Raw genomic sequence first — 14,661 nt, 5'->3', positions numbered from 1 at the left:
CTTTTGCTGTTATGTCTTTGAGAAGCTGGGTTTTCTGCAGTTGTGATGAAAAGCAAGTACTGCATGAATATTGGTGTGGAACAGAAAATGAGTGTGGCCGTGTCTGATCTGAGCTCATGGTTTGAGAAGTACAGACCTCGACAGGCTCATCTATCCCATTAGCAAGTAATCGTGATTATTTTACAAGAAAATAAGAATATATTTTCTCTTTCAATTCATAAGTATTTTTAATGGCTACTAAATTGTGAAATCATAAATAGATGTTAAGAGATTTGGCTCTAACAACTCAATAAATTGAATTATTACGTTATTTCTTTTGGCCTGAGTTGCCATGAAAAAACTACTGAAGACACTAAGAGCACAGTTAATCAAGAAAGTTTGAGAACCTTGGTTTTTTCAACTGTAAACTGAGTCTAATAATAGTATCTACTGCCCAGGGTTGCAGTGAGATTAAATGGGTTAATGTACGAACGATATTTAGAATAGTATCTGGCAAGTCGTTGCAGTAGTAGTATTTGTTACCTAGGACGGTTTTCAATCTTTCTATGTGACAGAAAAAAAAAAAAACAGTTTTGAGTATGTCTCTGCATCAGTAACATCAAAGATTTATAACTGCCATCATAATCAGAAATTTCTATTAAATGAACTATCTGGGAAGAAAACAGAAATTACTCCATTTAAAAGTTTTTTATTTCTTTGATTTTTATGTCTCCTGGCATTTAAATTTTCATCCAATTATGTTTTTTTACCAACTAGAAACAGAATTTGTCTCTGCCACATACTAGAGAGCCTTTTATTTTATTTTTTTGAATGTCACATTGATTTTTATTTCAGTTAATTACCTATGTTGTAGTGTGCTTTTCTTTTTATATATAGAGTATTTTGAGTGAGTAATAGTCTTTAAATGGTTATAGAACTCTCTTGCTTAGTTTTAAGTACAGAAAAACTTCATTTTTAATTAGCTACATATTTTGTTATTTTATTTTATTTTTATTGAAGTATAGTTGATTTCCAGTGTTGTGTTAGCTTCAGGTATACAACAAAATGATTCAGTTATACATGCATAGTTTTTTAAATTGCTATCAAAAACCCTTTTTCAACAGGTTTACATCTTTTCAAAATGAATTTTTGAAAAAATTTTGTTCAAGGAAACATCTAATAAGGTTTTTGCCCTCCTGCCACCTCCTACTTCCCAACAATGACTTTCCATATACCATTTTGCCAAGGAGGCAGGCAGAATTAACTTGCTATACATTGATTACAACCTTTGTTTTGCTATAGCCTAGCAAACTCCTCAGAAATGCTTTAATAAGCTTTTCTTTTTAACTTTTTATTTTTATGTAATCTCAGACTTACAGAAAAGTTGTAAAAATAGTACCAAAAATTTCCGTATACATCTCACCAAGATTTCCCAAATATCGAGATTTTACCCCATTTGCTTTATCATTTACTTTGATCATTTTGTTAACATGGCGCCTGCCGATTTCTCCACTATAAATTTACTACTTTTCTCTTTGTAATTAATAATATCTTGTGAGAGGACTTCCCTGGTGGTCCAGTGGTTAAGACTCCACACTCCCAATGTAGGGGGCATGGGTTCGATCCCTGGCTAGGGAACTAAGATCCCACACACCGTGGGGCAACTGAGCCCACGCGCCTCGACAAAGAGCCCGCGCGCTACTACGAAAGATCCTGCAACTAAGACGTGATGCAGCCACAAATAAATAATTAATTAATTAAAATAATAATAATGATATCTTGTGAGAACATGCTTTGCAGCTATGTAAATATCCTGTTCCTCATCCAGATTTCACCTACTCATTCTACCATCCATTGATTATTCAATTATTACTGTGATGGTTGCCAAATAGTGATTTTTCTAATTCCATCATTCCTTCTAAACTTATTAGCTGACATTCTATTGAGACTCACTTTCCCTTTCCCCACATTATTTACTCTTTCATTTATTTATATGCCTATGTGTTCTTATTTTACTAGGTGGGTTGTAATACATGACTATCAGTATTTATTTTTATGTTTAATTGTCCCAGATTTGGCTGGTACTAATCCCTTCAGTACAGCTCTTTTTGTCATTCTGACCTGTCCTACCATTCTTTGAGCATTTCCTAATTTACTAATTTAATACGATGTTCAAGGTTCATCTTGTTCTTTCCCAGCTCTAGCTCTAGAATCCGCCAGTCCTCCAAGGGGCCCTGGCTCCATTTAGCAGCAAACAGAGTTTAGAAACCAAATTGCTCCTGGGGTGTCATTGCTTCTGGGCTTTCTCAGTGGACAGGGCTGTCATGTCCAATTCTAATCCAATACTATAGAATTCATTCTACTCTTCTCTCTTTCCATATTTGTAACTCTCTTTTCTCTCAGTGAGAAAATTGAATCTCATTGTTTATAATATATTTTATACATTTACTTCTTCACCCAATCTCAGATTACACAGAAAGTAGTTTTAGAATTGCTATCAATACGAAACAAAACCCAACCACTGCAAAAAAAACAAACCAATTTCATTTTAACATTCATTTACAGTTCATTTTTTTCTTTAGTCTGAGAGTATATAGCAAAAAATATCATATTCTAAAGTTACTTGGTTTGAGTTAGTTTTCCCTCCCACACAAAAACATGTGCTTTTCAATGTGTTTATATTATTCATTTAAAACCATTAGGTTGATTTGTTTGTGCTCCATTTTCAGGCTTTCCCCCTATTGTGTGTGTGTGTGTGTGTGTGTGTGTGTGTGTGTGTGTGTTTTACTTAATATATGAATTATTAACATGGATCCAAAAGACAGAACTATATAAAAAGGAGTATTCAAGAGAAATGTCACTTTCTACCTTCTACTTACCCTTTCAACTCATCCCCAACCACCTCCTGTAAGTAGCAGTAATCTCATTAATTTCTGGTTTATCCTTCCTGGTTTGCTTTTTGGTCAAAATGCAGGCACTTGTGTATTTTTCTCACTTCCCTTTTTTTCTTACACAAAAGGTAGCATACTACAGATACTCTTTTGTACTTTGCTTTTTTCCACTAAACAGTATATCCTAGAAATTATTCCTTATCAGTTTGCAAACGTCTTCTTCATTCTTTTTTACAGATGTGTAGTGCTCGGTTATGTGCTTGTACTATAGTTTATTCAACATCTCTCCTCTACATGGGCATTTAGGTTGTGTCCCTTATTTTGCAAATACAAACAGTGCTGCAATAATTAACCTCGTGCATACGTACTTTCATATTGTTGGAGGTGTATATTTAGGGTAACTTCTTAGAAGTAGAATTACTGGGCCCAAAGTGAACACTTTTGAAGTTTTTTAGATGCCTAATAAGGTTTTAATATAGAGATTTAAAATAGATCTGTGATAATATTTATTACACATTTGTTTACATAGGTATTTTGTTTTAGATTCTGAGTTACCAGACTTTCATATCTTAACAAATGTGTTCTGGTAATTATAAGCAATTGAATAACAAAATTCTTCCCAAGTAGTTTTAGATTTTGCATGTATTTATTTAATTAGATTTTAGCTCTGAGAGTAATGATGTGCAAAAATAGTGGGGTGGGGGAGGAATCCCTTAGATCTGAAAAACAATACTTATATAAGGATGGATCACATTCTGCCTGTGGGAATGATCAGGGACATAATATTTTTACATCTCTAAGGAGGAGGTATTTCCTCCCAACAGAGTTGATGATCTGAAGTCACTGGAAACATGATGAATAGTAAAAGGAGCTGGTCTGCTGGTGCTACAGGGCTGGTTAATTATACTGTAAATCATGCGAACACCGACATGTTGAACAAAAAGCTTCTCTAGACATCTTTTCCTTCTCACTAAAAGAACAGTTCTTTAAAGAAATAGACAGATTGGTAACTCTCTTAGACTGAGGATGTACAAAAATGCTGGCATTTAGCCCTAGAGAGACAGAGAAGCTATTTATGGCTTTGAAGTCTGTAAGGCATTTAAAAAATGCTTTGTAAATATGCTTTGACACTCTTGATTAAGCATTGGAGGAGTAAGGACAACTAACTCCCATCTCTACCGTCTATAATCAGTATAATAACATTATTCTGGAGTTTTATTATTTGTGTCTTTCATTTGGGAGTCTTCCTTTATATAGAGTCCAGGATTCATCAATAATTCTCTACCCCTTAGAAAGGTAACTATTTCATTTGGAAACCTTTGTGGGCTTTGGGCTTTCACAGATGGAGATCAAAGATAGAAATTAGTCCTCTGCTCCACCGCTGACCAATCCTGTCAACAGAACCTCCCTGTCCCCTTGTTTTTTCTACTGTAAAAGGAAAAGAATCTCTCTGTGGCACAGATATTGATATTTTACCACATTTGCTTTCTCATTTATACTTTATTGTATTAACATAGCATCTGCAAGATTTCTCCACTGTAAATTTGCTCTTTTTCTCTTTGTAATTAATAAATACCTTGTGGGACATACTTTGTGAATATGTAAATATCCTGTTTCTTATAGGTGGTGAAGAGTTTCAGGAAGAGGCCTCAAATTCACAATAGGGGTCCTCACTAGATCTCCCTAAATACAGTATTATTTAAACCACCTCAATCCAAACAGTCTATACCCAAAGAAAACCACAAAGTTTCATTTGTTACTGCTTTAATTTTGGCATCAATAATACGAGGCCATGCACCTTGCTTAAAGACCTCAAATTTTGGAATCATACAGATTGAGTTCAAAATACAGCATGGATACTTACTACCTGGATGACTTGAGAGGCAAGTGACTTAATGTCTTTGAGCTTCAACTTCTTCCTCAGAAAAACGAGAATAATTATCAATTGCACGGAGCTGGTATGAGAGTTCAGTGAGCTCATATAATATGAAAGGCACTCTGAACTGTATGTGGCACACAGTAGGTACCAATAAATGGTAGCTATTAATAAATAATAATGAGGGTATTATTTTGGTTAGTTTTGAACCCCGGTGAAATTTCTTTTTTTTGGATGGAGACCTGCTGCCATATCATACCCTGTACTGTTGATCCAGCCTTAGGTCAGAGCGGATTTAAAAACAAAAGGATATCCTTCCCTGTAAATTCTCCCCAGGTAGTTTAATTGTGTGGCCTATGGACCCAGAGTTTATGCCAACTCTTTACTTCAGAGTGGACTGTCCACTTAAAAGTTTAGTAAGATGATTCCAGAGCCCTTTATTCCGACAAGACTGGAGTGCCACCGTGAGGTCAGCTTTGGTCCTGGCGATGTTTACTTGAATTCTGTCCTGATTACGAGCATATTTGAGTGGTTACATTTATATTGCGTTAAACTTCCATTAAATCCTGGAAAGAACATGTTATACTTTTGACTCTTAACATTTTGTACATTGGACTCTTGATGGCAAAACAGAAATGTACAAAAAGTGTAAGAATCTGGATTCCTTAAGTACTTGCTTTGGATTTCTAAAGTACAAGACTATGGGTAAGGCTTGAGAATTTGATATTGAAAACTTAGCCCCAGGGAAAGTGAGATTTTTGTCTGTGTGAATGGCTGCTGTGTTTATTATCTATAGCCAATCACTCTCTCCTCAGCTTATTTTTAATTAAGACCCTGAAGCTGTGATCTAGAAGTTTCTAGCTCCCTTTGCAAAGAAATAATTCCTATTTCCAAATGACCATTAGAAACTCCACTCAGGTGTTCCACAGAAATCTCAAACTCAGACCTTCTCAAAATTAAACTTTATTATGTTGTTCTCACACTATCCTAGCCCTCCAATATTCCCCATCCCCATAAACAGAGGCCCCCTCACCCAGTCACCAAAGTTTGAGACCTGGGAGCTACCTTAGGCTTCTCTCTCTCCGTCTTCCTACATCTAATCACTAAGGGAGTGCTATCAATGTCACCACCTTAATGTCCTTTAGATCTGCTCCTTTCTCCTCTTCCCTTTTGCTACTGCCTTCTTCCCTCACTAAACTACTACCGTGATATTCTTCTGGTTTCCCTGACTCCAGGCCTGCCTCCCTTCCATGTTGCTGCTAGAGTGATCTTTTAAAATTAAAAAGCTGTTTATATCACTAACTTGATATCCTTTAATGGCTCTCAATGCCTACAAGATCAAGTCCAAGCTCTTTGGCGTACCCATAAGGTGTACAGGAGCTAGTCCTTACCCACCTGTCTGATTCCACCTCTTGCTGCATCATCCACTTCAGGTTTTGTTGAACCACTAATAGATCCCCAAACACAACAGGCATTTTCTTTATTTTTTGGCTGTGCTAGGTCTTCGTTGCTATGGGTGGGTTTTCTCTAGTTGTGGCGAGCGGGGACTACTCTGCGCTGCGGTGCGCGGGCTTCTCATTGCAGTGGCTTCTCTTGTTGTGGAGCACGGGCTCTAGGCGTGCGGGCTTCAGTAGTTGTGGCTCACAGGCTCAGTAGTTGTGGCACACGGGCTTAGTTGCTCCGTGGCATGTGGGATCTTCCCAGAGGACCAGGGCTCAAAGCCATGTCCGCTGCATTGGCTGGCAGATTCTTAACCACTGCGCCACCAGGAAGTCCCACAACAGGCATTTTCATACCCTCTTACATTTGTTGCTACTGTTCCCTTTATTTAAAAGAGACTTGCCCATCTTGTCTAATTTGCCAACATCTTTTTTTAAGGGTTTGCAAGCTTTATTTCCTCTATAAAACTTTCCTAACTTCCTACAAAGCCCATCCCATCCTACCACCACTGAGAAAACACTCCCTTACCTCCTATAACTTATACAGTGCTTAGGGAATTTTCTTGCTCTGTTTGAAAACAGACTCTAACAGACTTTAGTCCCTATCCTTAGCAGACTTTAAGCTACTTGAGAGCAAGGACTGTGTCTATCTCTGCATCTCTAAGCCCAAGTCCATGCCGATCACACTGTGAAAACAATGCCAAAGTTTGTTGAATGAGAAGCAGGGAGTGGAGGAGAGAAAGATTTTCAAAAACATACTTTTAGGACATGAAGTGATCACTCTGTCCATAACAACAAGATATCCCAACCAGCTCCCACTGCAGCATTATACAAAATTTGTGTTCTCACTTGCTACAGTTGAGAAACCATGTGTGTCTACCAGTCAGACCATACTGGTTTTTGGAGAAATTCCACTTATACAAAACCATGATTCAATTTCCTCACCACTTTTATTGACGATGGTTTTTAATTGTTTTGCTTTGTTTTTTTCCCCAAGAGGAAATGGTCCCTTAATGAGTCAGCTGGACATTGTCAAGGTAGAAAATGATATCAGTCTGACAGTTTCATTTGACTTTATTCACTCATTCAGCCAAAATTTATTACAAAGCACCAAGCAAAAGATATAGGTCCTTTCCTAAATCCACACGGTTGGCAGTTTCAGGAATCTTTGTCTATTTTATTTCACTTCATTAATTCAACAAGATTTATTGACCACTTAAGTATGAAACAGTATCCATGCTAGGCCAACATAATATGAAGATAAATGAGATACAGGCCCAGCCCTCAAAAAGCTTAAAGTCTGGTATGTGACAGATGTGGAAAACAAAATTACAATGCAACAGGAAAAGAGCTAAAATAGAGGCATTTAAAAAGTGGCATGAAAACTCAAAGAAAGAAGAGGGACTATGTCAAGGAGGGGACATTCAGGGTAAGCTTCAGAGCAGACAACATATAAACTGAATTTTTTAAAAATAAATTTATTTATTTTTGACTGCATTGGGTCTTCATTGCTGTATGCAGCTTTCTTTAGTTGCGTCGAACAGGGGCTGCTCTTCCTTGCGGTGCATGGGCTTCTCATTGCAGTGGCTTCTCTTGTTGCAGAGCAGGGCTCTAGGCGCGTGGACTTCAGTAGTTGTGGCGTGAAGGCTCAGTAGTTGTGGCTCGCGGGCTCTAGAGCACAGGCTCAGTAGTTGTGGTTCACAGGCTTAGCTGCCCCACAGCATGTGGGATCTTCCCAGACCAGGGCTCAAACCCGTGTCCCCTGCATTGGCAGGCGGGTTCTTAACCACTGTGCCACCAGGGAAGCCCCTGAATTTTTTGTTGTTGTTGAGGTATAGTTGATTTACAATGTTTCAGGTGTACAGTAAAGTGATTCAGTTATACATATATATATTCTCTTTCAGATTCATTTCCATTATAAGTTATTACAAGATATCAAATATAGTTACCTGTGCTCTACAGTAGGTCCTTGTTGTTTACCTATTTTATATATAGTATGGTGTATCTGTTAATCCCAAATTCCCAATTTATCTGCCCCCCCTTACCCTTTTGGTAACCATAAGTCATATAAACTGAATTTCAAAGAATATAAGGCATTTGCCAGAGAGGAAAAAGAGAGAGGACATTCCAAGAAGAAAAAAAAAACGTGTACAAAGGTTCAGAGTTAGAAGAAGCAAAGGCAAAATCAGATGATAAAATTAAAGCTTACAGAGGATAAGTAACTTGCCTAAGATCACACAACTGCTAAGTAAAAGGGTTGGGGGCAGTTGAACTCAAGCTGAAGTTATTTATGGGAGTGTGTCATGTGTCCTGAGAGAGTTGAGAATCACTGCTAAGGGTCTGGCGTACAAGTCACAGGAGCTCGGACTACACTCAGTAGACAGTGGAAAATCATGAGAAATTTTTAAGCAGAGAAGCAACATAGTCTCATTTGGGCTTTAGAAAGATAATTCTAGCAGTGATTCTTAATCCTGAGTGCAATTAGATTCACTTGAGAAGCTTTCAAAAATTACAGGCCAGAGAGCTCCTCCAGAACAATGAAACCAGGATTTCTGGGGGTTGGACCAAGTTTTCTTTTGTTTTTTAAGTTTCTCAGAGGATTCTAAAGTGCTGTTAAGGCCAAGAACTATTGCTCTAGGAGAATGGACTGCAAGAAAGAAAAGGACTAATATTTATTAAGCACCTACTGTGTTTGAGATTTTGTTCCAAAAGCTTTATACAATAACACACACATATATATAACACATATTTCTAATATGGATAAATGTAGATAGACAGATAGAATCCTAAGCCAATTCCCACCATTTTGATCTCTGAACCAGTGTTACTCCTAGCCTTCAAGGTAGGATTATAGGATATTATAATGCTATAATCCCCATTTTACCAGTGAGGAAATTGAGGCACAGAACAGTGAAATAACCTGCCTACAATGCTCAAATTATTAAATAATACAACTGGATTCACACATAAGTCTTTCTGACACCCCAAACCCATGCTTTTTCCATTATACACCATTGCCCTATGAGCTCAGCTTAACGCTGATAACCATCCTGCTGTAGGTATCATAATCCTCATTTTACAAATGAGGAAATTAGACCAAGAGGTTAATTTGACCAGGTCACAGCTGGCAGGTGGAGAGGCTGGGAGGAATTTAAGCTCAGACTCGTTTCACTCTAACTATATGCTTATGAAAGTAAAATAGAGCACATATTCAATACTCCATACAATTCTTTCCTCTGAAAGAAGGGAAGCAAGTTGGCTTATTAATCTAACCCAGAGTATTATTCTGAATAAGACTGCCATCCCAGCGATTTTCCCCTTCCTTCTTGGGTTTCAGGAGGTCAAATCTCTGTTGAACTATCAATCCCAGGGGACCTTTTTGAGGCGGGAGAGGGCGCACAAGTTCTGCCATAATCCTCTATCATATTTACCTGAAAATACTTTAACCCCGGCTAAATCCAGCAATACAACTTCTTCACACCCTTATCTAAGTAGCTGAATCATGCTGATTAGTCTCTTTTTTAATTCATTGTTTCCAACTCAAATGAGCATTCACTGCCCATCGGTATTATTGCTTTTTCCCAGTAAGTTCATTTTCCCACTCTTTGAGGATGTTATTTCATATAATTTCTTCCCCCCTCAGCCCTCCAACACTCCCTGACAAAATCTCATCTAACGCCCATCCCATTATTTTCTCCCGTCTCTGTTACATCAACAATTTCCATCTTTTCACTGGACCATTCCTTGCAATTTACAAATATTCCCCATCACCCATCCTTAAAAACATCAAAAACAAAAAGCAAAACCCCAGACACCTGGAGACCTTCTCAGACAGCGGAGCCCGAGCTCGGAAGAGGCCCCAGCGCTCGCCAGCCCGCGCCCCTTCCGCACTCCTCCGCCCCGCCCCACCATGGCCCAGGGTCCGGGCCTCGCGCTGCTTTCGCCGTCGCTGCTGCCGCCGCTCCTACTACTGGCGGCGGTGATCGATCAAGCGGCCGCGCAGGACAAGTGCACGTGCCCCACCAGCAAGATGACCGTGTGCAACCGGAGCGGCCCGGGGGGCCGCTTTCTGTGCCGCGTGCTCGGTTCGGGCCTGGAGGTCGACTGCTCCACGCTCACATCCAAGTGCCTGCTGCTCAAGGCGCGCGTGAGCACCCGGAAGAGCGTCCGCGCCCTGGTACGGCCGAGCGAGCACGCGCTCCTGGACAACGACGGCCTGTACGCGCCGGACTGCGACCAGCAGGGCCGCTTCAAGGCGCGCTAGTGCAACCAGACGTCCGTGTGGTGGTGCGTGAACTCGGTGGGCATGCGCCGCACCGACAAGGTCGACCTGAGCCTGCGCTGCGACGAGCTGGTGCGCACCCACCCCATCCTCATCGACCTGCGCCACCGCCCGGCCGCCCGCGCCTTCAACCCCTCGGACCTGGAGGCCGAGCTGCGGCGGCTTTTCCGGGAGCGCGACCCGCTGCACCCCAAGTTCGTGGCGGCCGTGCACTACGAGCACCCCACCATCCAGATCGAGCTGCAGCAGAACACGTCGCAGAAGGTCGCCGGCGACGTGGACATCGCCGACGCCACCTACTGCTTCGAGAGGGACTTCAAGGGCGAGTCGCTGTTCACCGGCCACCGCGGCCTCGACGTGCGCGTGCGCGGAGAGCCCCTGCTTTTGGAGCGGACGCTCATCTACCTCCTGGATGAGAAGTCCCCCCAGTTCTCCATGAAGCGCCTCACCAGCGGCCTCATCGCCGTCATCGTGGTGGTCGTGGTGGCCCTGGTCGCCGGCGTGACCGTCCTGGTGATCACCAACTGGAGGAAGTCGGGGAAGTACAAGAAGGTGGAGATGAAGGAACTGGGGGAGATGAGAAAGGAACCGAGCTTGTAGACACCGGCGGGGCTGGGGTGGGGTGGGGATCAGATTTCAGCAAGGTCCCAGACCCAAGTGAGTCACGCTTCTTCATTCTTGGCCCCAAGGAGTCATTCCTCCTCCCAAATTCCTGCCTCCCCCCCGCCGCCACCAAATTTAATAGATCCTGTTCTCAGGATCACCTCTCTTTCTGACTTCTGTCCTGAAGGAAGCATTTCTAAAATTCCTCCCCTTTCGGTCCAACCAGAAACCTGACTCGAGAGTTAAGGGAAGTTTGGCATAGGGTTATGTATAAGAATCAAGTGTCTGTATGACAACCCAGCATCGTTTACACGTGACGCAATCATTGCTGAAGGCTTAAATGCGTTTAGATGGGAAACAGCGCTTTTACTGTCTTGGGTTTAGGTTATTGGATTAGCTCCACTTGTATGGTGGCCTTCCTGATGAGGAGTTCGCTACTTGGGCCCAGTAGTATCCTCATTTACCATCGTTTGTATTAATATTACCGACCACGCATGCTTGTCATCAGAAAGAAGCCTGTTTCAGCTGCCTGAACACATTTTAGATGGCTTTGAGGGCAGACTTTGGCCCAGAAACTCAGCATCTATTCTTCAACTTGCCCTTATTACAGCTGATACTAGCAATATTTCTTTTGTAAAATGTTTGTACATAGGTTGTCTTTGATACTGCTGTTGTGATTTTTAAAAAAACAATGTCATAAAGTCTTTTGGCACAAACCAAAAGACGGAGTTTGTGAAAACTTGCTCCAGGTTTATATCAAAAAAAAAAAAAAAGCAAAACTCACCTTTGAACCCACATCTGCCTCTAGTTACTACTCTACTTCTCTGCTTTCCTTCTCAGTTAAACCTTTGGAAAGAGTTGGATTCAGGGACTTCCCTGATGGCGCAGTGGTTGAGAATCCGCCTGCCAATGCAGGGGACACAGGTTTGGGCCCTGGTCGCGGAAGATCCCACATGCTGTGGAGCAACTAAGCCCGTGTGCCACAACTACTGAGCCTGCACTCTAGAGCCCACGAGCCACAAATACTGAAGCCGGTGCACCTAGAGCCCATGCTCTGCAACAAGAGAAGCCACTGCATTGAGAAGCATGTGCACCGCAACAAAGAGCATGCAGCAACAAAGACCCAACACCGCCAAAAACAAATAAATTTATTTAAAAAAAAAGAGTTGGCTTCATCACAGTCTCCCTTTCTCCACCTCTAGCGCTCAATCATCTCCAGCCACCATGCCACTGAAACTGATATTAGGTCACTAGTGACCTCCATGTTGCCAAATTCAGTGATCTTTTTTCTTCGTGCTCAGCCTCTCAACAGCCTTTGAAACATCTGATCACTACCTTCTTTTTGAAACTTTCCTCTGGCTGCCAGGACACCACATTCCTCGTCTTCCTACCTCACTGATTGCTTCTCAAACTTTTGTTTTATAGTTATATCCTCCTCTACCCAATCTCTAAATGCTGGTGTACTCTAAAGGTGAGTTCTGGGTCCACTTCTCTTCCCTAGTCACACAATGTCTCTAAGTGATCACATTTATGACCGTGCTTTTAGATATGGGTTTGTCACCACTTACATAGGGATTGGGTTCTAAAGTCGGCTCATAAAGAAAAAAAAAAAAAACTCATGAAGTGTAATTACTCTTGGAAACTACTTAAATCACTTATAAATTACAGAAGTTGTGGTTTCATACATGTTGATTTTACACATGATTGTGGCCATACTTATGTGCCAAACTGAAGACCAAACACTCCATTTCCTAAAAAACTCAGTTGATTTTTTTTCCCTTGCCATGTTGAGATAAATTGTTTTTATTGAGCAATAGATGAAAAAGAACTTGGGGCTTTCATTCAGGAGCCACATTTCATGAAAAATACTTATTTTTAAAGAGCAGACACAATTGGAACGGCAAGCTGCTCCCACAATGAGAGAATTGGGGACTGACTCCATCTGAGGGTACAGCAGACTCACATCTCTCATCTCATCCTCACTCCACACTTACTTCACTTGAGTGTAAAGGAATCACACAATTTAAAGTATTTCTCACACTCTCTGGCTGAATATGTATAACTCAATTTTAATAAGTTAAATGCTTGTTTGATATGATTCCATTGTACCATTTATATGTTGATGACTCCTAAATTTATTTTTCTAGCCCTGACCTTTTCCCCTGAGCTTCAGATTCATGGCATCAACTACCCACCTGGACATCTCCACTTAAGGTCAACGAGGCAACTTAACATGCCCAAAACATAAAAACTGATTCCACCCCCCATGCCTCAACCTCACACACAAAAAAGCTGTTCTCCTTTCAGTTTTTCCTAGCTCAGTAAATGGCATGCCACCTACCCCGGATTTCAAACAAAAAACCTAGGAGTATTTCCTCCCTTTCCTTCACCTCCACATGAAATTCATCAGGTGAATTTAGACCTACCTCCAAAATATACCCCAAATCTATCCATTTAACTCCATCAGCACAGATACCACCCTAATCCCAGCCACCATCATCATTTCTACTTTGACTGAACTGTTTCCACTCTTACCCTTTCTATGGTCCATCCTCCAAATAGCCAGAGTAATCTTTTACAAAGCATTCACTCATTCATTCATCAAATATTTATTGAGAGCACACAGGAACTGGGGATACAGCAGTGAAGCAAATTAGATCTCTGTGCTCCTAGACTTCATTCTAGAAGGGGGAGGCAACTCATAAGTAAATAATTTTGTACAGTACAGATACAATGAAAATAAATACAAAATGTAATAAACTAAGCCATGTTGCACTCTCAGTAAAAAAAATTTGAATAGCTTCCTAGCATGCTTAGATTAAAATCCAAATTCCTTACCATGACCCTGTTATAAAAGTCTATGAAGGCTTCCCTGGTGGCACAGTGGTTGAGAGTCTGCCTGCCGATGCAGGGGACACAGGTTCGTGCCCCGGTCTGGGAAGATCCCACATGCCGCGGAGCGGCTGGGCCCATGAGCCATGGCCGCTGAGCCTGCGCGTCCGGAGCCTGTGCTCCGCAACGGGAGAGGCCACAACAGTGAGAGGCCCGCGTACCGCACAAAAAAAAAAAAGTCTATGAGATCTGATTTTCATTTGTCCCTTCAACCCTATCTGTACCACTCCCTCACTGCAACTTGGCTCCAGTCACCCTGGCCTTCTTTCTATTTTCTCAATGTTCCAAAACGTTTTCCTTCTTCAGCCAATGTTTCCTGTGTCTGGAATGCTGTTTCCCATATCTGGGAAAGGCTGCCTCCTCTTAGATCAAATATCACTTCATCAGAATGAACCTAACCTACCTAAAAGTGGCTCCTCTCCCTTTCTCTATCAATTACACTGTTTTGTTTCATAGCACTTTTTCAGGAATTATTCTGCTTATTTGTTAACAACATCTTCCACCCACACTAAAATATGTTTCCCGAGGTGAGATTCCTGGGGTGTTGTTTACTAAACTATCCCTAAAAGTGCAGAACAGTGCCCGGCTTAAGAGGATCTTGATAAATACTTTTTTAAAGAACAAATAAAAAACGACGCATTGTAAGACGATAAAAACTCCCAAACTCTCACTGCCGCCAAGCTCCGCCCCCCGGAGCCA

The 14,661-nt window shown here is 41.2% G+C and overlaps 2 protein-coding genes across 3 annotated transcripts in view; both read left to right on the top strand.

Annotated features, from left to right (window-relative positions):
• HNF1B (HNF1 homeobox B) overlaps positions 1 to 12,097 on the top strand; it is a 92,406-nt gene extending 80,309 nt beyond the window's left edge. For both annotated transcript variants that reach the window (XM_060135657.1, XM_060135656.1), the window contains exon 9: positions 11,911 to 12,097. In XM_060135657.1, the coding sequence (XP_059991640.1) occupies positions 11,911 to 12,063 (153 nt within the window). In that variant the 3' untranslated portion in view covers positions 12,064 to 12,097. The remainder of the gene's footprint in view (positions 1 to 11,910) is intronic.
• LOC132511595 (tumor-associated calcium signal transducer 2-like) lies at positions 10,096 to 11,067 on the top strand. Its single transcript, XM_060134865.1, is given in 1 exon segment — positions 10,096 to 11,067. A coding segment is annotated over 1 exon segment (972 nt).
• Positions 12,098 to 14,661: the final 2,564 nt, after the last annotated feature.

The sequence above is a fragment of the Lagenorhynchus albirostris genome, chromosome 20 (genome assembly GCF_949774975.1).
Source record: "Lagenorhynchus albirostris chromosome 20, mLagAlb1.1, whole genome shotgun sequence".
In the NCBI taxonomy this organism is placed as follows: domain Eukaryota; kingdom Metazoa; phylum Chordata; class Mammalia; order Artiodactyla; family Delphinidae; genus Lagenorhynchus; species Lagenorhynchus albirostris.
The sequence above is the reverse complement of the archived record's forward strand: the minus strand, read 5'-3'. Positions and strand labels throughout refer to the sequence as shown.